Source organism: Capricornis sumatraensis, chromosome 16 (assembly GCF_032405125.1).
Source record: "Capricornis sumatraensis isolate serow.1 chromosome 16, serow.2, whole genome shotgun sequence".
Lineage (NCBI taxonomy): Eukaryota > Metazoa > Chordata > Mammalia > Artiodactyla > Bovidae > Capricornis > Capricornis sumatraensis.
The window spans coordinates 50,876,267-50,900,808 of NC_091084.1; the positions used below are offsets into that span (position 1 = coordinate 50,876,267).

The 24,542-nt window shown below is 39.6% G+C and overlaps 3 protein-coding genes across 3 annotated transcripts; 2 read left to right on the forward strand and 1 right to left on the reverse strand.

Moving 5' to 3' along the window:
* Positions 1–589: 589 nt before the first annotated feature.
* On the forward strand, positions 590–1,555 carry OR51G1 (olfactory receptor family 51 subfamily G member 1). Its single transcript, XM_068989018.1, has one exon. It carries the CDS (start codon positions 590–592, stop codon positions 1,553–1,555), a length of 966 nt encoding a protein of 321 aa, XP_068845119.1.
* A 12,050-nt stretch (positions 1,556–13,605) lies between these two features.
* OR51G2 (olfactory receptor family 51 subfamily G member 2) lies at positions 13,606–14,547 on the forward strand. The gene has a single exon (XM_068988462.1). It carries the CDS (start codon positions 13,606–13,608, stop codon positions 14,545–14,547), a length of 942 nt encoding a protein of 313 aa, XP_068844563.1.
* A 4,090-nt stretch (positions 14,548–18,637) lies between these two features.
* On the reverse strand, positions 18,638–19,575 carry OR51A7 (olfactory receptor family 51 subfamily A member 7). Its single transcript, XM_068988886.1, is given in 2 exon segments — positions 18,638–18,672; positions 18,675–19,575. Coding segments are annotated over 2 exon segments (936 nt in total).
* Between the last annotated feature and the right edge of the window lie 4,967 nt (positions 19,576–24,542).

Sequence of the window (24,542 nt, forward strand, 5' to 3'; positions counted from 1 at the left end):
TTATGTAAATTTAGGAAAGGGATCACTCTGGTCACGAGTTACAAGCTTAAGTAGTCCAACAAATATTTACTCAATGCTTCCCCTGCATTCCCCTGAGGGCCAGGCACTGTGGAATGAAAGACAATCCCCAGCCAGGTTACAAATACGTTTGAAGGCTCTTGATATGCAGCTGATTCTAGAAGACAGTTATGCAGAGTGGTGTGTATAGTACCAGTTCCACATATACATGGTGCTGCTTTAAGCGCTTTGCTGATTGAATTGGAGATTTTTTTTTTTTCAGGGAGGAACATATGGAAAAGGTGACATCTGAGGTGACCTCATTAAACTACTGAGAGTCCAATACAGATGGACATATCACCATAAGCCTAAATCACACAGCATCCATGAGCTATAGAAATCACCTATGACAATCACCTTCCGAGACCTTCCAGAAAAGGCTAATAGATAGGTGCCCCAATTCTTTGCCAATTCATCTGCAGATCCTTCCTGGATCACTGACCCCCAAGATAGGTGAGTGAGCATTCAGCCCTGTCATTCTTCAGAAATCCCATTCTATATTGCAGGTTGGTGAATTCATGGTTATAAAGTCATGAGAATCCTATACAATAGCAGCCTCCAGAAAGCTACTTTCTTCCTAACGGGCTTCCAAGGTCTGGAAGATCTCCACAGCTGGATCTCTATTCCCTTCTGCTTCATCTATTTGACAGTTATCATAGGCAACCTTACCATCATCCATGTCATCCGTACTGATGTCACCCTCCATGAACCCATGTACTATTTCTTGGCCATGCTTGCCCTCACAGACCTGAGCCTTTGCCTTTCTACACTGCCCACTGTGATGGGCATCTTCTGGTTTGATGCCAGAGAAATTGGTACCCCTGCCTGTTTCACTCAGCTCTTCTTCATCCATACCTTGTCCCTGGTGGAGTCTTCAGTCCTGTTATCCATGTCCATTGACCGCTATGTGGCCATCTGCAACCCACTGCGTTATTCCACAGTCTTGACACCTGCACGTATCATCAGGATGGGGCTGAGCTCAGTGTTCAGAAGTGCGCTGCTCATCCTTCCCCTGCCATTCCTCCTGAAGCGCTTCCAGTACTGCCACTCCCATGTGCTGGCCCACGCCTACTGTCTACACCTAGAGATCATGAAGCTGGCCTGCTCTAGCATTATCGTCAATCACATCTATGGGCTCTTTGTCGTGGCCTGCACTGTTGGTGTGGACTCACTGCTCATCTTCCTCTCTTATGCCCTTATCCTCCGCACTGTGTTAAGCATTGCCTCCCACCACGAGCGACTTCGGGCCCTTAACACCTGTGTCTCCCATATCTGTGCTGTGCTTCTCTTCTACATCCCCATGATTGGCTTGTCTCTTGTGCACCGCTTCGGTGAACATCTGCCCCGCACTGTACACCTCCTCATGTCATATGTGTATCTGCTGGTCCCACCACTCATGAACCCCATTGTCTACAGCATCAAGACCAAGCAAATCCGCCAACGCATTGTTAAGAAGTTTGAGTTTATAAAATCACTCAGGGGTTTTCAGCAGGATTAGTTTAGAGGAAGAGAAGTCTGGGGCATAAAACCCATAGATATTTTTTATTTTAGCTGTCCCTATTGCTCAGACAGTACAGGATCTGCCTGCAATGCAGGAGACCTGAGTTTGACACCTGAGTCAGGAAGATCCCCTGGAGAAGGGAATGACAATCCTCTCTAGTATTCTTGCCTGGAGAATCCCATGGACTGAGGATCCTGGCAGGCTACAGTCCATGGGGTCGCAAAGGGTTGGACACGACTGAGTGGCTAACACTACTACTACTAGGGAAAAGTAGCAATCTCCCAATTATCAATAAAAAGGAAGTAAATTATGCAATATACAGCATGTGTGACCTTGGGAAAATTACTCAATTTCTCTGTTTTTTAGTTTCCTCAATTGCAGAATGAAAATGTAAATAATTATATTACCTTCCTTATAGAAATATTGTGAAGATTAAATGAGGGCATTTATTTAACTCTGTAACACAGTTCCTGAAGTGTTATCAAGTCTCAACAAATATTGCCTATTATTACTTGGAAAAAATCCAAAAGAGTACACAAATTTCATCTTTTATTCTTCTAGTCAGTGGAATTTGATCAGAGATTTATATATTTAAATTTGCATTTTGGTTAATTTATGTTGCTTTATCATAACTATTACTTTTATTCATTTGCAACAGACTTGTAGATACCCATGCCTATGCCTCAGTTAACAACTTTTCATGAGGCTTCTTCCTAAGCATACTGCAAAGTTAAGAAAAAGAAGACACTCTAGGAGCTTGAGGTAAGTTCTCCAGTTAGAACAACAGCAAAACAATAATCATTGTTGAGCCTTTTAGAAGGTAGTTAAGGTTTAGGGTAATCATCCATCATCTGAATAACTAGTCAAGGGATTTAATTTCTTTCTTCCATTATCCTGTTATTACAGGGGTTAAAAGTGAGAGAAACACATGCATATTTTGTTTTTCGCAAGATGTTTTTCTCATGTTGATGTCTAGCCTTAATAAACAACACACACACACATACACAATACACACAGAACTGGTTTAATATATATGGATTGAATAAATCAACACATGAAGGAACCAATGAGTGAATTAATCAAAACAGCTTCATCTTTCTAGATAAGACTATTTCTTAAAGAGATTGTTTTTCTTCATTTTGTATGCTTCAGTTCAATTTTTATCTCTTTCCTGTAATATCAGGAAAGATGTAAGGCAATCAACTGCCAGAAAACAGAAGAAAATTCATGTTGATGTATGGCAGAAACCAACACAATATTGTAAAGCAATTATCCTCCAATTAAAAAGAAATAATTCAAAACAAAGTCTGTGCTGTGAACTTAATATTTGTGCTCCCATGCGTGCATGCTAAGTCACACTTTTTGCAACTCATGGACTGTAGCTCTCCAGGCTCCTCTGTCCATGGGATTCTCTAGACAAGAATACTGGAGTGGGTTGCCATGCCCTCCCTCAGATGATCTTCTCAACCCAGGAATTGAACCCATGTCTCTTATGTCTCCTGCATTGGCAAGCAGGTTCTTTACCACTAGTGCTACCTTGGAGGCCCCTTTTGTGATCCCACCCCCCACCCTCAAAATTCATATTTTGAAGGCTAATCTCCAATGTGATGGTATTTTGAGATGGGGTCTTTGGAAGGAAGTTTGCTCATGAGAGTGGAGCTCTCATGAATAAGATTAGCGCCCTTATAAGAAGAGACATAAGAGAGATGATCTCTCTCCGTCATGTGAGGACACAGAGAGAAGAAAGCTGTCTGCATACCCAGAACCAGGACCCTTAGCAAGAACCCAGTCAGCCCACACCTTGGTCTTAGACTTCTCAACCTCCTGAATTTTGAAAAATAAATGTTTGTTTTTTAAACCCAGTCTGTTACAATAGCCTGAATAGACTGAGTCTAAGTTCTAGGACTACAAAGGAGATAATAATCACATAGTAACACACACCAAGAAATGATGAGAAAAACAAACATCAGAGTAATTAGGGTGGTCAGAATTGGGCAGAAAATGTGTTCTGAAGGAGTATCTAATAATGTTCATGATAGTAATGACAGAATATTGCATATGTATATAAGCTAATGGATCTGAGATTTCTCTCCAGAGCCAAAACCATGGAGTCCTCCATGACTGGCAGCACATACCCATAGCCTCTATTTTAATGGTCATTCCAGAGAAATTATATGCCTGGACATGAACTTGAGCAAACTCCAGGAGATAGTGAAGGACAGAGGAACCCAGCATGCTGCAGTCCATGCAGTGTCAGAGGCAGACTTAACTTAGTAACTGAATAATACCAGCAACTTGTCATCCCCATCTTTTCTTTTCCCTAAGCAATTCAATGATGCTATGCATTTTTAAGCACGACTATCACTTTTGTGAACCCATGTATAAATTATTGACTCTCTTGGCATTCCTAGAATTTGGTTTGGCCTTTTCTACCCTCCTTAGTGCCCTGGCTATTATGGTTTAATCTCTGCCCACTTCACTCAGCAATTCTTCATTTATAGTTTCTCCTTCTGGGAGTCTTCAGTTCTTACCACAACCTTAGCTACTGGATGTCATTTCTCATTCACTGAGATAGACCTCTTGTTTATTGTTTTCAGAGTCCAATAGGTAGACCCTGGAGCCAGGAACCTGACTCTCATCCTTTCCCTGCCCTTCTTCCTAAGATGCTATATCCACCAGGATAACACAAACCTGACCTGTTCTGGTATAACTGTCACCTACATTTATGGCCTAAAGGCATTGGATTCAGGTTTGAGCATGGATATTGTCCGCTTCTCACCTCCTACACCCTCATCTTGCATATGGTGGTCATCATGACAGTACCTCAGTGATCACTCTTGGTGTTGCACATTCTGTGCTTTAGACAAGTGTATAATGACATGTATCCATTATTATTGTATCATACAAAGTATTTTCACTGTTCAAAAATTCCCTTGTATTCTGCCTATTCATCCGTCTCCCCAACCCATCCTCTGGAAACCACTGAGCTTTTTACTGTCTCTAGGTTTGCCTTACTCAGAACATTATATATTTGGAATCATATAGCATGTAGCCTTTCCAGATTGACTTCTTTCACATAATATTGTGCATTTAAATATTCTACATGTTTTCACGATTTGACAGGTCTTTTCCTGTTTGTTTGTTTGTTTGTTTTGGAGTTGCACTTTATTTTTTTAATTGGAGTATAGTTACTTTACAATGCTGCGTTAGCTTCTGCTGTACAATAGAGAATCAGCTATATGGATACATATATCCCCTCCTTCTTGGCCCTCCCTCCTCCCCCATCCCCTCCATCTTGGTCACCACAGAGCCCAGAGCTGAGTCCCCTGTGTTATGCTCAGGTTCCTGCTTGCTGTCTATTTTACACATAGTAGTGTATATATGCCAATCTCCCAATTCACCTCACTCCCCTCCCCCACCCCTGCTGTATTCGCATGTCTGATCTCTGTATCTACATAACTATTCCTACATTTTCTGCATGTACCACAGTTTATCCATTTACCTCTTCAGCAACATTTTTATTGCTTTCAAGTTTTGGATCTTACGCTAAGAGCAGTTTAGTCGAACTATATTCCGAAGTCATTGTACCGTTTTTGCATTCCCACCAATGATATATGAAAGTTCTTGTTGCTCTGCATCCTTACCAGCGTTTAGTGTTGTCACTGTTTCTGATCTGGCCATTGAAATAGGTACCCCGTGGTGTATCATCGTTTTAATTTGAATTTCCCTGATAACATATGATATGGAGAAACTTATCATATGCTAATTTGCTTTCTAAATGTTTTCTTTAGTGAAGTGCCTATTAAGATCTTTGACCCATTCTTTAATCTCATTGTTTATTTTCTCATTGTTCAATAACAACTAAAAAAATTATTTTAAAAAGCACTCATTTAGCATGAGTTTGTCTCAGTCCAATAATATTCCCTTTGCTGCTGCTGCTGCTGCTAAGTCGCTTCAGTCATGTCCAACTCTGTGTGACCCCATAGATGGCAGTCAACCAGACTCCCCCATCCCTGGGATTCTCCAGGCAAGAACACTGGAATGGGTTGCCATTTCCTTCTCCAATGCATGAAAGTGAAAGTGAAGTCGCTCAGTTGTGTCCAGCTCTCTGCGACCCCATGGACTGCAGCCTACCAGGCTGCTCTGTCCATGGGATTTTCCAGGCAAGAGTACTGGAATGGGGTGCCATTGCCTTCTTTAGGTACCCTGAAATCTCTCTAAGTTCTGTCTCTCCTCAAGATAGATCTTTGGATACAAAATGTTCACCTGACTCTTCTCTTTTCTCTCTACCTCCCCCAACTCCACACACTTTTCTGGCTAGAAAATATGAGCTTTTGTTTTGTCTCTCAACACATCATGTCCTGTGTTTCCTTTGCAGAAGCTGAATAACTGAGATTTTACAGCAGACAGTATTGTCTTCCCTATACTATAATCAAACTCTATGTTCCTTCTAATCAAAGCTATTGAACGATTAATCTAGTCCTTCTCTCTCCCTATCTTTCCCTTTATCTCTGTCTTTCTTTCTCTCCATAACACCTGAGATGCAGACCAATTTTATGCCAATATACATCCATTAATAATACTATCTCTCTCTTCTCAGTGCTTGGACTCAGAGGCTATAAACAAATATTACTTGTGTAAAGGGGAGCATTATCTCTGTTCTAAAATATTTATTAACTAGATGAAAAAAAAAAAATGAGTGGTGGGATGTATGCCCAAACAAGTACTATGGAATTAATTGTATCCTCTACCCATAACTTACATATTAAAGTCCCAATCCCTGGTACCTCAAAATGTAATTGTATTCAAGGGTAAGGTCTTTAAAGAAGTAATTAAGTTAAAATGAGACTTTCATGGTGGTCCTTAACCCAATACACCTGGTGCCCTTACAAGAAAAGGAAGAGACACAAAGGATTTTCATGTCCGCAGGAGAAGTCAAGTGAGGACACAGAGAAATGTCACTTGCCAATGGAAAGAATAAGAAGAAACCAGAGCTGCTGCCACCTTGATCTTGGATTTTAACCTCCAGAATTGTGACAATATGAATTGCTGATTTTAAAACCACTCAGTCTGGTCTTTTCATATGGCCGTTTGTAAAACTAAAACAGAGGTATAACTGTGTTTTGGAATAAATTCAATGTTAAAAGTGAAGATGGATTTTGAACTACAGAAAGAATAGAAAAATTTGGAATCAGTATTGAAATCAAATCATAAAGACAAGGATATATGAAATTCCTAAACCTCTCTGGTTGTCATAAATGTCCATTTCTAACTGTAAAACAGTGAGGAGGCCCAGAAATCTGAATTTTAGCAAGCATCACATGTAATTCAGATTCCGATTATCTGGAGATTATAATTTGAAAAACACTGCTTCATGACACTCAAAATGTGTCAACAATGTAGTTGATGAAAAGTTAATGGAATGTGGCCACAAGAAAAATCTCATCATATTCCAAGAGGACCTGACAGGCCAATGAATTGGAAAAATGCGCTATGATTGGTTTGGGGATTCTGGGGCAATCCTTAATGTTTATACCTTTGTAGTCCCCAAAGAGATCCAATGTGGTGGATGCTAACTAGGTGGGTAATAAAAACACTGAAATGACCTCCATTCTTCTCTCTAAATGTCTTCTCTATCAGCTTTTAAGAGTCCCAAATTGATGATTAACTCTCTACAACCCTATGCTAACACAAAACTCCTCTTTAAGCTTAACCACCCTTTGCAGAAACTCATGTTCCCACAAAGGTACCAGAATGGACTAGTTTCTCCAATTAGCTCCTTGATGTCTAGGAACAAGAGATAACTGAGGATGATTCAGAGGCAGGAAGAGGACATGGAGTCCCTGAGTGTGGGCAGGAGTTAGGAGCATATGCGGTTACTTGGGACCCCAAGAATAAGCATCAACACAATTGTAATATTTTCAAGAACTTGCTTGCCCAGACTTCTTTCTTCCCCTTTGGTGATAGGAAAAGCATTCAATTGAAAGATACATGCACCCACATATCCACTGCAGCACTATATACAATATCAGCACATGGAAGCAACATAATGTCCATCAACAGAAGAATGGATAAAAAAACATGTGATACATATATACAATGGAATATCACTGAACAATAAAAGGGATGAAATAGTGTTATTTGCATAGACATGGATGACCTAGGGACTGACACAGAGTAGAGTAAAGTCAGTCAGAAGGAGAAAAACAGATATTGTATATTATCACTTATATGAGGGATCTAGAAAAATGATACAGATGAACTTATTTGCAAAGAAGAAATAGAGACACAGACATAGAAAACAAGCATATGGATACCAATGAGGGGAAGGAGAAGGTGGGATGAAATGGGAAATTGGAATTGATAACTCTACACTGCTCTGTATAAAATATATACCTAGTGAAAAACCACTGTTTAGCACAGGGGACTCTACTCAATGCTCTGTGGTGACTTAAATAGGAACAAAACTTAAAAAAAAAAAATAGTGGGATGTGTGTGTGTGTGTGTGTGTGTAGCTGATTCACTGCACTGTACATCAGAAACTAATACAATACTCCAATAAAAATTAACTAAAAAATAGAATAAATAAAAATAAAAAGCCCCATTTAATGTTACATATGGTTTTACATTTACCCACATGCACACACATATACAAAAAAATTTTCATGACCCAGATAACCACGATATGATGATCACTCACCTAGAGCCAGACATTCTGAAATGCAAAGTCAAGTGGGTCTTAGGAACCATCACTAGGAACAAAGCTAGCAGAGGTGATGGAACTCTAGTTGAACTATTTCAAGAGTTGTGATGGACAGGGAAGCCTGGTGTGCTGCCCATGGGGTTGCAAAGAGTTGGACACAACTGAGTGACTGAACTGAACTATCTCAGGGCAATAGAAACAAATTCTATCATGAATATAATTCACAGTTCAATAGTATTCTTAAAAAATGTTTTCATAAGATATTTAAAAGTAAAAGAACTGGATATCCATATTAAGGGTGATATTGTGTATATTATATGCATATTTAATTTGGGGAAGTTTTGAATCTTAAGATCAGTGTTATCTTTCTATATAACACACAATTTGGGGGAATACAGCTATATTTCATTTAAATTAGATGACATGGAACTTCCCTGGGTAAATGTAGAACTGTTACCATAGGTTAGTGTTGTGAATCTAACCTTGCTCCACTATGTTCATCAGTCCTTTTTCTGTAAGTTTCTCTATATTATTTACATGTAGTTGTAAAATACATCGAACTGTATAATACATATTCACTGTATAATTAACCTGATGTTCACATTCACACACCAAGTCCACCAATAAATTATGAGATGATGAAATAAAAAAAATAAAATAAAAGATGATGCTGTGAAAGTACTGCACTCAATATGCCAGTAAATTTGGAAAACTCAGCAGTGGCCACAGGACTGGAAAAGGTTAGTTTTCATTCCAACCCCAAAGAAAGACAATGCCAAAGAATGCTCAAACTACCACATAATTGCAATACTCTCATGCTAGCAAAGTAATGCTCAAAATCCTCTAAGCCAGGCTTCAACAGTATGTGAACTGTAAACTTCCAGATATTCAAGCTGAATTTAGAAAATGCAGAGGAACCAGAGATCAAATTGCCAACATCTGTTGGATCATTGAAAAAACAAGAGAGTTCCAGAAAAACATCTACTTCTGATTTATTGACTATGCCAAAGCCTTTGACTGCATGGATCACAACATACTGTGGACAATTCTGAAAGAGATGGGAATACAAGACCACCTCACCTGCCTCTTGAGAAATCTGTAGGCAGGTCAGGAAGCAATAGTTTAGAACTGAACATGGAACAATAGACTGGTTCCAAATAGGGAAAGGAGTATTTCAAGGCTGTATATTGTCACCCTGCTTATTTCACTTGTATGCAGAGTACATCATGCAAAATGCCAGGCTGGATGAAACACAAGCTGGAATCAAGATTGCTGGGAGAAATATCAATAACCTCAGATATGCAGATGACACCACCCTTATAGCATAAATTTAAGAACTAAAGATCCTCTTGATGAAAGTGAAAGAGGAGAGTGAAAAAGTTGACTTAAAGCTCAACATTCAGAAAACGAAGATCATGGCATCTGGTTCCATCACTTCATGGCATATAGATGGGTAAACAATGGAAACAGTGAGAGACTTTATTTTCTTGAGCTCGAAAATCACTGCAGATGGTGATTGCAGCCATGAAATTAAAAGACTCTTGCTCCTTGAAAGAAAAGCTATGACCAACCTAGACAGCATATTAAAAAGCAGATCCATTACTTTCCCAACAAAGGTCCATCTAGTCAAAGCTATGGTTTTTCCAGTAGTCATGTATGGATGTGAGAGTTGAACTATAAAGAAAGCTGAGTGCTGAAGAACTGATGCTTTTGAACTGTGGTGTTGGAGAAGACTCTTGAGAGTCCCTTTGACTGCAAGGAAATCCAACCAGTCCATCCTAAAGGAAACCAACTCTGAATGTTCATTGGAAGGACTGATGCTGAAGCTGAAGCTCCAACACTTTGGCCACCTGATGCAAAGAACTGACTCACTGGAAAAGACCAAGATCTGGGAAATATTGAAAGCAGGAGGAGAAGGGGATGACAGAGGATGAGACAGTTGGATGGAATCACCAACTGGATGGACATGAGTTTGAGTAAGCTCTGGGAGTTGGTGATGGACAGGGAGGTCTGGTGTGCTGCAGTCCATGACATGACTGAGTGACTGAAATAAACTAAAGATGCACCTTCACATTTGTTGTGCATAAACTATAGTTAGGATATGTCATTAACAAGGCACCATCATCTACACACACTGTGCTTCTGTGAAGTTGTGAGGGTTGTTCAAAATTTTCACCAGGTCTTTAAAATTAGTTACAGTGCATAAGATCCTCTGGGCTTCCCATCCAGATAGCTCAAGGGGACACACTCTTCTCTCTTTCTCTATCTCCAGGGTATGTGATAATGAGGGCTAGGGAACCAGTCCTAGTAGGAATAGATTAAATATCCTTAAAAAGTTTGCAACGAGTCTCTCAGGCAGTCTCATAAAAATCAGGAAGTTAAGCATCCCCCTTCCAGTGTCACCATGTCCCCAGAGCTTTGTGCTCTTTTGTAAGACCTGGAGCTTCTGGTATGTAAGGAGTCGTTATAATGAGCAGGTGTTTGGTGCCGAACTGTAGAACCAAGAAGAGGCCACCAAAGTCTCAGCCTGAGCTTTGGAGATAGAGAGGAGAGAAGGGACTGAAAGTGACAGGAAAGGCTGTCAAGGGTGCCTGCCCGAGGGGGGTGACTGCTGCCATCAGATCTTGCTGATTTAGTAGGCAACATCAGGTCTCTGTTTAAGTTACTATAGATTCCATATCTACCTCTTAGCCTCAACACAATGTTACAAGAGTCAGAGGTTATTTCCAAGAAGCAAAGAGTGGTAGGAAATAATGTGATCCTCTGGAGAAAAGCTAGACTGTGATATAAAAGGACATTTCCTGGAATGACCACAGTGTATGACTAGTGGAATTAGAAGCAATCACTGCAATTGTTTAAGTCCCTCTAGGAATGATCTCCAAGCAGAGCAACTGGGGCAGAAAGGCCATCTGTTGAATCTGCCACCCACCTCTACCCTGGGCAACTGACTTTTGTCCTGTCAGGAACAATGAAATTCTCAGCAAACCTGAGGATGAATACTCTAAAGATACTTTAAGAAGAACTTAGCATAGTCATCTTATTGAAATCTCTTCAGCCAATCTTTTCCAAGCAGAGATCTCCCAGCTTCATTATTCTGAATCTTTTATGTCCAAGTTCCCTGCTCCCTTTTTTCCTCATAAATCCTCTTTCTGATTCCTGTTCTGCTCTGCTCCCTTAAATTCTGAAGTACAAGCATTGATTCCAGAGTCGGTCTTGACTAAATGGAGGTAGGCACCCAGACCTTTGATATTTCTCTTTCTCATTTTTCATTTAATCTCTACCCATTCCAGGCTGTCTCAGGCTGGATTTGTTAACCTAAACACTTCTGAATTTCCAGATTGTGCCTTGGAGTTCCAGAGATTTAAGCTTGAATCCCATTTCTGCTGCTGATTGGCTGTAAGACTTGAGACACATTACAAATTCTCTAAGCTTCTCTTGCCTTATTTGCCAATTGAGGTGACAATATTAACTTGCAAAGCTTTTCTAAGGTCTAAGTGCTATTTCACTTGCCATGTTCTTTGTGCAGTGGCTGACATATAGCAGATGTCCAAAAAAAGTGTTCTTTCTTTCTTCTTCACCATCCTACCTCATTTTCATGTTAAAATATTTTCTGCCTTAGCTTTTATGAATTTCATTGTTAGCCACCATGTAAGTTGCCTGTTACCACATAGCTTACTTGACATGTAAGTTTACCACAGCTCTTCTGAATTTACTTTGATAAATAATGTGCTGGGCACTGATCATGGCCAAAGAAGAAACTGAGGAACACTGAAAGTCAACCTGATCTTCAAGTGAACAGTGAGTTCATGGCACTGACTATTCATTTCATTGGTATTTGTAGCAAGAAAGAAATTGTCTGTGTATACAATTGTGTGTATTTCTCCAGGAAGTTTATTTATTAATTCGACTAAAGAGTCAGAACTGTTTTTTGAAGGTCCATTAAGCCTTGATTTCATGCTAGTTGCTGATAGTTGACAGTGTTGTCTGTAGCCATTATTTAGAGCTTGAAATCTAGAGAAAAATCAGATCTTGATTCAAATCTCATTTTGGCCATTTTACTTTTAGTTTGATCTTAGAAATGTCAGATTTTTCTAAGCCTCTGTTTCTTCATCCACAACATGGTACTGTTAATAGAACTTTATTCACAGATTTTTTTAAGGAGATAAAACATGCATGAAATTATTAACAGCTAGCTAAATAAAATTAAACTCTTACTCTTTCATAAAAAAAAAATTGCTGGGCACTTTCTGTGTACAAAGGTACCTTCTAAGCACTGTCTTGACAGAAGTCAACAAAGCAAAACCCTCACCCATTTTGAGTTCACATTGTAGTGGGATTAGTAGTGGGAAGATCAATGCCCGGGAAGTCGGGAGGCTAAAATTAACACATGGTTTCCACCCAGTAACATCCTCTTCTAAGTCTTCATCTTCTCATCGACAGAATAAGCCCTAGCATCGTTGCCTCTTGTTCTCTGGATGCACTGGGACTCTGCCTTGTGATTGGGGTCATGGCCATGGTTGATGGTGCGCCAGGGTCTCCTCCCACCTAGGTTCACAGTAGTTGAATTCATAGACTTAGAAGGAATGGCAGTTTCTGACTATTTTGAGCATCAGAGCTTTGATTTCTTATCCCAGCAGCCAAGAGTAACTTTACAGACAGCCATTCCTGTACCCTCCAGTTCTCTCTGGAATTCTGTGAGCTGAGTATCATTTATGTGTTTTCTGGATCAAGCTAGGCTTCCAAAGTAGGAAGATCAAAGGAGAAAGTGAGAAGGTATCTAAGTTTACCAATTATACACAACTGGAAATAAAACAAAAAGAAGGAAGGAAAAAAGAGGGAAGGAAGGGAAGAGAAAAGGAAGGAAGGAGGAAGGGAGGGAAGGAAGGAAGAAAAAAGATAATGCAATAGGAAAGGAACTAAGAAGGAAAAGAAGAGAAGCTGGAAGAAAGGTTGAAATATTAGCGAGAGCCCCAGCAGGAAAGAGTCATATGAGGAAGTGTTTCTTTAAAGACCTACTCATAAGATGTAAATGAAATTAAGTGTAACGAATTTAGATATCTGCTACGGTGAATTATATGCACTGTAGTGAAGGTGTTTCTCAACTCTTAGCCTGAAGAAGCAAGGCAAAACAATTTCAAAGAAAAGATTTTCTCTCAAAACAAAAAAAAAAAAAGTTGAGAGGAAACCAGGGACCAGAAGGAAATGACCTCTGGAGGAGTTAAATCTATTTGATTCTAACCTTTCTCTTAAAAAAAAATATCTTCCCAGGTGCAGTCACTAGCTTTTCCTCAGTTCATTTCAGGAATTTGAAGGAACCCCAGCCTTCCCCTTCCCTCCACACACAATGCCATTGAGGTCCCTGGAGAACAGCAGCAGCATGTCCTCCAGCTTTCTGCTGAGTGGCATTCCCGGCCTGGAGCACATGCACACCTGGATCTCCATCCCACTGTGCTTCGTATACACAGTCTCCATCCTGGGCAACTGCACTATCATCTTTATCATTAAAACAGAGCCCTCGCTCCATGAGCCCATGTACCTCTTCCTGTCCATGCTGGCTCTGACTGACCTGGGTCTGTCTCTTTGCACCCTCCCTACAGTGCTGGGCATCTTTTGGGTTGGGGCACGAGACATTGGCCATGATGCCTGTTTTGCCCAGCTCTTTTTCATTCACTGCTTGTCCTTCCTGGAGTCCTCTGTACTCCTGTCTATGGCCTTTGACCGCTTTGTGGCCATTTGCCGCCCCTTGCACTATGCCTCCATTCTCACCAACACAGTCATTGGCAGGATCGGCCTGGCTTCTTTGGGTCGCAGTGTAGCACTCATTATTCCTTTACCTTTTATGCTCAAAAGATTCCCATATTGTGGCTCCCCAGTCCTCTCACATTCCTACTGCCTCCACCAGGAAGTGATGAAGTTGGCCTGTGCAGACATCAGAGCCAACAGCATTTACGGCATGTTTGTCATCGTTTCTACAGTGGGTATAGACTCACTGCTCATTCTCTTCTCCTATGCCCTGATCCTGCGCACCGTGCTGTCCATCACATCCAGGGCCGAGAGGCTCAAAGCTCTTAACACCTGTGTTTCCCACATCTGTGCTGTGCTCCTTTTCTACACTCCCATGATTGGCCTGTCTGTCATCCACCGCTTTGGGAACCAGGCACCTCATCTGGTCCAGGTGATTCTGGGCTTTGTGTATCTTCTCTTCCCTCCTCTGATGAATCCCATCGTCTACAGTGTGAAGACCAAACAGATCCGTGATCGTGTGACCCACGCCTTTTGTTTCTAGCTGGGTCTAATCTTGGAGGCACTGTTTTTTTAAATGTACCCTTACTCTTCTATTCTTTATAATATCTAATGTGCATGAAGTGGAAGAGATTGTTATTTATTTACTGAACAAATAAGAAGTCACAGCTGTCATGGAATCCTCACTGTGGTATCAAGGAAATACATGGCAATATGGCATGGTGGCGTGTATTTTCCAAAGAAGGCCACAGAGTTACGTCTCATCCCCAATTCTCTTCCAGAAATGCCTGAGTCCTCCATCAGGGGATGGAGTATGTAGCTTCTCCCCTTGTAACTAGGTCAGACTCAGCAGCTCAATGGATTGGCTGTTGAGGTAGCAATGCTATAAGACTTCTGAGGCTGAGTCATAAGAGGTGATATGTTACTCACTGACACTCATTCTCTTTCTCTCTCCCTCTTTTTCTGTCTCTCTTTTGATATGTATCTATAGCTCTCACTCAGTGCTTGCTTTTGAAACCTGGCCATCATACTGAGCAGAAGTTCAAACCACATGGAGAGGTCACATTTAGGTGTTTTAGCCAATAGACCCAGCTGAGGCCTCAGACTTGGCTGGATCATTATCAACTACTAGTATCAATGAATCTTCAAATTATTCTAACACCTAACCTTCCTGTCTTTCCCACTTGCACCTGGTGAAACAACCAGTGTACTCTGAGCCCAGCCCAAATTGCAGATTTGTAAGTTAAATGAATATCTGGGTTTTTTTTGTTGTTGTTGTTGTTGTTGATTTGTTTGTATGTATGTATGTTTTTAAGACACTACCTTTTGGGATTCTTTGTTAACCATATGTTAACTGTGTTCCATATGTTAACTTTGTTAAAGTGAAAAATGTTGACATAGAAGCTAAAAGAAAGATATCTTCCTCCAGCTAGGGAAAGAAGTGGAATGAAAGGTTTCCTTGAGCTGGCATAGAAGGCAGCCTTCAGGGATGTATTGAAGTTAGACAGGCAACTGGAAAGTGATGGTCCAGCCTGAGAGAACAGCATTTGCTAACCTGACACAGAGGTGAGAGAGAGGACGCTGTCTTCAGGAAAATATCTGAAGTTGTTCTTATTGCCATTGTTCTTCCCTAGCAAGTCAGAGAAGAGCAGATAACATGGGGGTGGGTGGTGGTAAGTGGACTGAGGTGGAGGCACTGACCCTATCGTGATGACCCAATGAACTAAAAGGAAAGAATTCCTTACACCCTCCTATTTGTGCACTGCAGCGCTACTACATTGCTCCATATTTTTTTAAAATGGATCTTTTGAATAATACTTGTCAGAACAGTATTTGTAATTTTGACTTGGAGATATTTGTAAGGAAAGCAGGCCTGGATAAGATACTACCAAGGGTAGTTTTGAACATCTAGAGGGAAGCATGAGGATGTTGTGTTCCTGCATAGTTTTAGTTCAGAGTCTAGAAAAAGAGTGACAGAGGGCCAAGGATAGAATTCTCTACTAGGACCTTTATGTGGAGCCTGTTCTCTCTCACTGAAAGTTAGTCTCATTCAAGGCTACCTATCACATTTGGCATTTAACATTTGATGCACCATGTCCCACTGCCAACCAGTGCTCCATCCAGTCTGGCATAAGAAAACTGTTTTCAATGACAGCTATGTGGGAACCTTAGATGATATCACTTGAAAGATCCAAGATTTCTTATAGACAGCAAATAGAATATGTCCTTGAGTATCATGAGTGGTTTATGGATTTAACCCATTGCTCATGTGTTTCTTTCATTGTCAGGCAAGTTCTTTATCACTAGTTTCACTTAGGAAGCGCCCACAAAACTTCAAAACAACCACAAAGCCACTGCAAATACTGAAGCATACATTACAACTCCACATCTGGAAATAATATGTATGCCATCTACAGGCAATTTCAGTCCTTCAGTGGGAGTCATGTTCTCTTATATCTTATAATGAATTAAAGAGTTACTGTGATATACTAGTCAGTAGAGTAAACTTGGAGTCAGTTTTGAGAAAGTTCTGGATTCTAACTGTGAACTTAGGAACTTTTCCTATTAAAATGGATCTAACAATGTCTATCCCACAAGGCTTTTTACATAGTCCAAGTATTATATATGTGTATATATATATATATATATATACACACATATATATGTGTATACATATATCTATATGAAAGTTTCAAAACAAATCTTAGCATGTTTTTTAGCTTCAAATGAATTTTAGTTACTTTCATTCCTAAAACAAAGCCTAATGACACAGAATAAAACATACCATGGAGAATGTGTAATCAGTCAGAGAAGAAGCTCTGAAACAGCCCGGAGGTGAAGGAGAACCACTTCCTTCCAAAAAAACTGGAAAATTTCCCAAGGGGAATGTCCTAGCTGCTTCTTAAAATAGACAAAACTCTGTGCTTTACTGTGCTTTGCTTAGTCATTCAGTCGGGTCCAACTCTTCACGACTGCATGGTCTGTACCCCACCAGGCTCCTCTGTCCATGGGATTTCCCAGTCAAGAATACTGGAGTGGGTTTCCATTTCCTTCTCCAGAGGATCTTCCCGACCGGGGAATTGAACAGGGTTCTCCTGCATTGCAGGCGGATTCTTTACCAGCTGAGCTACCAGGGAAGCCCAAACTGTGTGTGAAGGAACATTCCCTCAGTCCACAAGTATTTGTTGAGTGTGGGTTTTTTGTTTGTTTGTTTGTTTGTTTTTTCCTAGGCAGAGTCTGCATCCTAGAAACACAGTGGGCAAAATATTAAAGAAAGACTTTGTTCTTGGTTTATTTATTTTTTTGTTTTATTTTTAATTGGAGGATAATTGCTTTACAGCATTGTGTTGGTTTCTGCCAAACATCATCATGAATCAGCCACAGGTATACCTATGTCCCCTCCCTCTTGACTATCCCTCCACCTCCTTCCCCATCACTCCCCTCTAGGTTGTTACGGAGCTGAGAGACACAGATAATAGAAAAATCAATGAGTAACCATTTCAGACAGCACTCTGAAGGAAAACAAATGGGGGGGGGAGTGTTCAATAAAATTCTAAATTATGTGAGATATGAAATTATTGAAAGGAAAAGCATTCCAAAAATGCAGAATAAATGTCAATGGTCTGGGGTGGGGAAAAAGACAAGGAAAAAAAAAAAAAACCCAAACTGAAAGGTTGTAGGAAAAACAAAAAGACCAGTGCCAGTATGGCTAAAGCTAAGTGAGTAAACATTAACCAGTGGAAAATTAGAAAGCAATAATTTGATATTGAATACAGGGGACAGGAATGCTAGGCAAAGCTGATGTTTTAAGGTCACTGTCAGAAAAGATTCCTTGACTTAGGCAACTGTGAGAGTTAAAAATGCTCTGAGGGACCTAATATGAAGTCCTTTGTATCTACTATTGTAATTGTTAAACTTTGCAACGTATGTAACCCAGAAATGATGGGAAAAGGGAAGAAATGGACTGCACCTTTCTGTGAGAAATCTGAGGCTCAGACTCCTCTGAAGACATTTAAAAGTACCAAAATCTGGTTCACTCATACTACTTATAAATATTCCATCACTATTTGTCAAATCAAGTGCTCTATTCATGATGTATTTTTGACTTCATAATAAATTCCATACTGCACAGCTTTTCACTCTGCCCCCAGTCTTCCGTTAAATAGTAAGTGCTGTGGCATTGAATACACTGTGCGTGCTTAGTTGTTCACCCAGGTCCAACTCTTTATATGCCATAGACACTACCCTGCCAGGCTCCTCTGTCCGTGGGATTTTTCAGGCAAGAATACTGGAGTGGATTGCCATTTTCTTCTCCAGGGGATCTTCCTGACCCAGGGACTGAACTTGCATCTCCTGTGTCTCCTGCATTGAAGGTGAATTCTTTTACCTGTTGAGCCATTGGGGAAAGTCCTGAATATATTATAGATGCCAATAAATACTGGTCAACAGTTTATTGTCTAAATATTCAGTTCTTGTCTCTAGTTGTTGTCGGTCAGTCGCTAAATTGTGTCCGACTCTTTGCAACCACACGGACTGCAGCACGCCAGGCCTCCCTGTCCCTCACTATCTCCGGGAGTTTGCCTAAGTTCATGTCCATTGAATTGGTGATGCCATCCAACCATCTCATCCTCATCTTATCTCCTCCATATGTTAGATATCTTCCCAAGACCTTCTCCCGGATTTGTTGAGTCTTTACACAATACACAATGGGGTTCATTAGGGGTGGCAACAACAAGAATATGTCTGCAATAAGGATTATAGCAAGGGGGCTTTTGTGCTTGGCAAAGCAGTGCATAGCAGCCAGTGTAATAATGGGCACATAGAAAATGAGTACAGCACAGAAATGGGAGACACAGGTGTTAAGGGTCTTAAGTCTTTCTGCCAAAGATGCAATGCTGAGCACCGTCTTCAGGATCAGTGTATAAGAGAGAACAATGAGAGCCAAGTCCAGCATAGTACAGAGAGCAACAAAGAAACCATAGATAACATTAATCTTGTTGTCAGAGCAGGCCAGCTTCATGGTATCCTGATGAAGACAGTATGAGTGAGAAAGGACATTCTTCTGACAATATTTCAATCTCCTTAGCATGAAAGGAAATGGAAGCACTAAGAGAAGGCTCCTGGTGGCTAAAATTGGTCCCATTTTAGCAACTCTGTTGTTAGTGAGGAGAGAATTATATCTCAGGGGATTGTGAATGGCAAGAAAGCGATCCAAAGACATGACCAGCAGTACTGAGGACTCCATGACTGTGAATCCATGGATGAAAAATTCTTGAGCAAAGCAGGCATTGGGTGAAATTTCCATGGCATTGAACAAGAAGATTCTCAGCATGGTAGGGAGAGAGGAGAAGGACAGGCCCAGGTCAGAGATAGCCAACATGACAAGAAAATAATACATGGGTTCATGAAGTGAGGGCTCTGTCTTTATGATAAAGAGAATGGTACTGTTGCCCATGATGGCAACCAGATATAGGAGGCATATGGGAATGGAGATCCACTCGTGGGCATGTTCCAATCCTGGAATTCCAATCAGAAGGAAAAGCTGGACCTCAGAGTTATTGAGAACAGCCATGAGAAGTAAAAATATGAACTCTTTAGCCAGATCTGAAATCACATAAACAAAAAGCAGTAATGCTTTTGGATAAAGATCAGTGCTGGACAGGAGTGGGGAGGAGCAGGGGAAGATGAGCAGTTTTTCTTATACTATATGCAGAAGCACATATTTGACATAATATTAATAAAAAGGAACTGCCAACATTTATCAAAAAGCCTTAAACATGTTCATGTCCTCTAACATAAGAATTTTACTTACAGTAAATTATCCTAATGTGGTGGTTTTCCAACATTTCTAGCCAAATATGAAACTTATGTCAAAGCTGCTTTGACTGAGTTGCTGACAGATACTCAGAATCTTTTTTGCAGCTTTTCCACATGATCTTCAGTAGTTCTCCTACACAGAGATCCCTGTAGATATCTACACTATGGTGAATATCAAGTGCTAGAAAGTAAATTTATAAACTAATTTAATTCTTAAATTTGTGATCTTGGTATTTATTACTCTATTTTATACATGAGCATAAACACCACTCTAGGCTCAAAAAATCATGAACAAGTATCTGTAATATATTAATATTGATGATATAGTGGTTTTCAAATGAAAAGCTAGGAGAAATGGAACATGGATACTCCCTTGGGAGTTATGTATCCATAATGCCTTCATTTTCCTACACAAAATATGATAATTTCTAGCTCAGACACCTTTGGGCCACACTTCAAGTTATTATTATTTCAAAAGAAAATGTTGAAGCCATGCATTAGTATCATATTCATCTTGTTTCTCTTGATCAATTATCTTATATTTTTATCTATGACTGAATTAGTCAAAGAAATTCTATGACTGAATTAGTCAACAAAATTCAAAATGAAAAATATCCCAAACATTCCATTTACCTTTGTAAGGTAAAAATTTTAACTCCACCTATGCATTAAACTAAATAGAATATTGTAAAATAATTAGCCTCCAATTAAAATAAATAAATTTAAATTTTAAAAAGTAAAAAAAAATTAAAAATTTTTGATTTTATTGTTAAAGTCTCTTACATGAATCTGAACAAACTGGGAGACAGTGAATAACAGGGGAGCCTGACTGCAAAGAATCGGACTCAACTTATCAACTGAACAATGTCATTAAAGTGTTCACAGATTATGTTTTCAAAGGTAAAATATGCAGTCTTGCAGCTTATGAAATTTTTGAGCTTTAAGATATCCCAATGTTGGATAATTGATATAAATTACCAGAGAAATACACATATTTAAGCTAACCATCATAAATCCCATTTGTATTTGGTAAACATAAAGAATACATGCATATGTAAATACAACTTATTAAAGTAATAATTTCAATTTCACAAAAATAATGGCAAAACACAAAAATAAAGGGAGAGACAAAGGAAGTCAAGAGTTCATGTGACGCATTAACCTCATTAGAGAATTTATAAACTCAAATTGCAAGAGATGAAAAATCATCAGTCTTCAAGGGAAAACATAGGGGACATTGGAAATAATTTGGCTAAATTGAAGTTTGATTGTGAATTGATATTTTGTTTTGTAATTCTTTAGAGAATAAACAAGAAAATGTAATAAATAGCCAGCAGCCCTTGATTCATATTATATATCAACATTTTGGAGTATTTTCTATGCAGTTCTCTTTTGTCAGCTTGTAAACAAGCCTCACCTGCTGACTTGGAGCCCCCAAGCAGTCGGACAGATCTTATTTATCTCCCACCATGGCAGCAAGCCTCCTGCCAAGTCCAAAGAAAGTGCATTTTGGAGATGGTAGTAGATTTTCAAATGCTGTAAACCTCATTCTGTATGTAATCTGTCAAACTTTGCCTATTTAGCAAATTTTATGCTGATCCTTCCACCCCAGGAGGAAGTCCTCATTTCCCAAAAGCACATAACCCTTTCCTTTTTTGCTGTTTTTGGCTAAGAGGTGTTGCTTTCAGTCTTCCAGGGAATATTTCTGCTTTGCAGTTTTTACTATAGTCTCTTCTATACTTTTATAATGTACTATTTTCATGTATACCTACCCAGCCAAACCCCCATCATATACACAGACTGCTAAATACTGTAAAGTATAGATGGGATTTTATTTGTCTTCATATATCTGCCATCAACATAGTTTCTAGATTATGAAAGTTTCTTGGGAGGCATGCAAAGAGTGAATGTGAGTGGAACAAATATAAGACATAGAAGCATTTCCTAGTGCCATCTCCCTTTCTTTTGTAGTGGTAAACAAGGGATATTTATGCTCAGTCCATTCATGTACATTTTCAGTGGTAAACTTGTTCTTATACACTATGCTTTTGAATACAGAGTCTGAACATCAGGAAGAGCAGCTCAACATAAATATTGGTCATCAATTCCGAAATATTGAACTGATAGTTGATATCTATGGTCATTGGAGTAGATGAGATCCCCTAGGAAACTGTGCAAAATACAAAATTGAAATCTCAGATTGAACCCTGAAGAGTAGCAAGATTGTTGAGAGCATCTTGCTCAAGAATATCTGGACATCAGGAAGAAAAATTAAGAGAGTGAGATATAGTATATTCCCATGGAATATTTCAAGGAGATGGTCATCAGTTCAAACATTGCCTAGATTTCTTAGAATTTCCATTCTTTAAGGTAAAAAATAAACCCTCAAATCTGATACAGAAACATCTGGATATATATCTCATCTTTGCAGATTACCAGCTGTGTGAACTTGGGTAAGCTTCTGGTGTCTACTCTGCTGTTAAATATTGTAAACAATAATATCTATCTAACATAGTTATCTTAGAAAGTCTGATATAGTTTTTGCATACTGAATATATTAGTAAGTATCAGCTACTATTATATATTTCCACAAAAATTTCCTAACATTTCTTCTTCACCTCAAGTCCCAGACTGGCCAAAGAAGGTTTTTCATTTTTTCAGTTGACATTAAGGCTTGTTATTACTTTTTATATGATCCAATAAATGGGATCCTGCTAATATCAGATTTAATAAAATTATTTTTAACCTTCAGACCACACAACCCCATCCATACTCCTTTAACACACATACACACACACACACACACACACACACACACACACACACAAGAACACACACAGAGTCTCTCTCTCTCTCAAGCTACTTCTTCCTCCCCATAGTCAATTCCTCAGATATTAATTATTTCACAAAGCATTAGCTTAGGGTTTTCAAGTGGAGTTTTAACTACTTGCACATACCAATACTGGATGCTCAGTATATCCCTGAATGACAAGAGCAAGAAATTTCAACTTTAACATTTAATTTATCTTGATGCACCTACTTCTTTTTCCCTCTGGGATGCAGCCCCTTGGGTGGAATAAAAAAGTAGCCAGCTCTCTGTAATCTCCCAGGAAACTTAAGTAGAAAGGGTTTGACATAGTACATTAACTCTTTGGTACCCAGGAACTCCAATAGGAGCTAGAGACCAATTGAGGCAAAACACAATTAGAAAACTACTCAAGTTAAAAATATGCTGGAAATCATATTGATGAAGGATGCTTGATATGTGTCAGTCACAGAGACTCAGCAATATAGGCAAAAGAATAGGCTATTTGTTATCAAACTATTTGAGTTCTAATTTGAGATCATACCACCTACCTTTTACTTCAGTTTAATCATCGACAAAATGGAAAAATAATACACAAAATATCAAATGTTTAAGAAGGCACTTTATAAACTATAGGATAGTTTATCAGTGATTTCACTAATTTGACCCATTTTTGGCAAATGTGATTAAACGAGCCTTGAAATAGACATCTTCTGCCACTTCCTGTTAGATTTCTAACCAAGTATTCCAAAATTATATGCATTCCAGGCTGATGTAAAATAGTACAAGATGGAAACTTAGATTAAACAGAAAAGAATGACATATATTAAAAGGGGTGAATATGTGAGTAAACATAAAATATTTTTTTCCTTTCTCATTTGCTAGGAAAGATGATTTACTTTTTAAGGTTAAAAAAAATACACTACATTGAGAGATTTGTAACAGAGGTAGAAATATGTACTCAGCAATAATTACATCCAGGTCAAAATGAGATAAACGAATTATACTATTAAAAGTTTCTTACATTACCTATGGGGTAGTATAAGATTTTATTTTATTTTTCCAAATTTATGTTTTAATTGGTGAAAAATTGCTTTTCAATGTTGTGTTGGTTTCTGCTGTGCAACAATGCAAATCAGCCATAATCATACATATAGTCAAAGTGAAGTCTCTCAGTCTTCAAAGTGAAGTCTCTCAGACCTGTGGATCGTAGCCCACCAAGCTCCTCTGTCCATGGATTTCCTTCTCCAGGGGCTCTTCCCAACCCAGGGATCGAACCCAGGTCTCCCACATTGCAGACAGATGCTTTAACCTCTGCACCACCAGGGAAGCCCTTAAATACAAGAATACAGTCTCTCAGAAAACCTCCTATACAGACACAGAACTTCAGATCCAAGTACTAACATCAAAGATTTCAAGGGAGGAAAGGAAGCCAAGGTTGAAAGAAGAATGGGGAGGAGGCGGGAGGCGGGGGTGGGAAAGGGGTGGCCTTACAGACGTCTCCTGCCACCTACAGATACCTAGGCATTATGGGACTTTTCCCTGGGCCTCCAGAGAAGGGAGGCCTGGAACTCGGCCCTACCAGATATCAGACCATACCAGAACCAGAATTCGAGTTCTCTGCCAAGAGAAAGTGATCAGTCTCCAATCCTCAGCTCAGGCTGAGGGCCCTTCGACCAGATTCCTGTGTCCAGGACCGGGGGACTAGAAAAACAGGGAAGGATAGGAAGGGTTAAGGAGAGGAAAGAGAGAGGGGAGGGGAGAGAGGTCAATAAAGTCTCTTGTTCCTTATCCCCCCTCTATTGAGCCTTCCTCCCCTCCCCCTCCCCCACCATTTTAGGTCAACACAGAGCTCCAGGCTGGAGGCCGCCTTGGGTTATACAGCAACTTCTCACTGGGTATCTGTTTTACATACG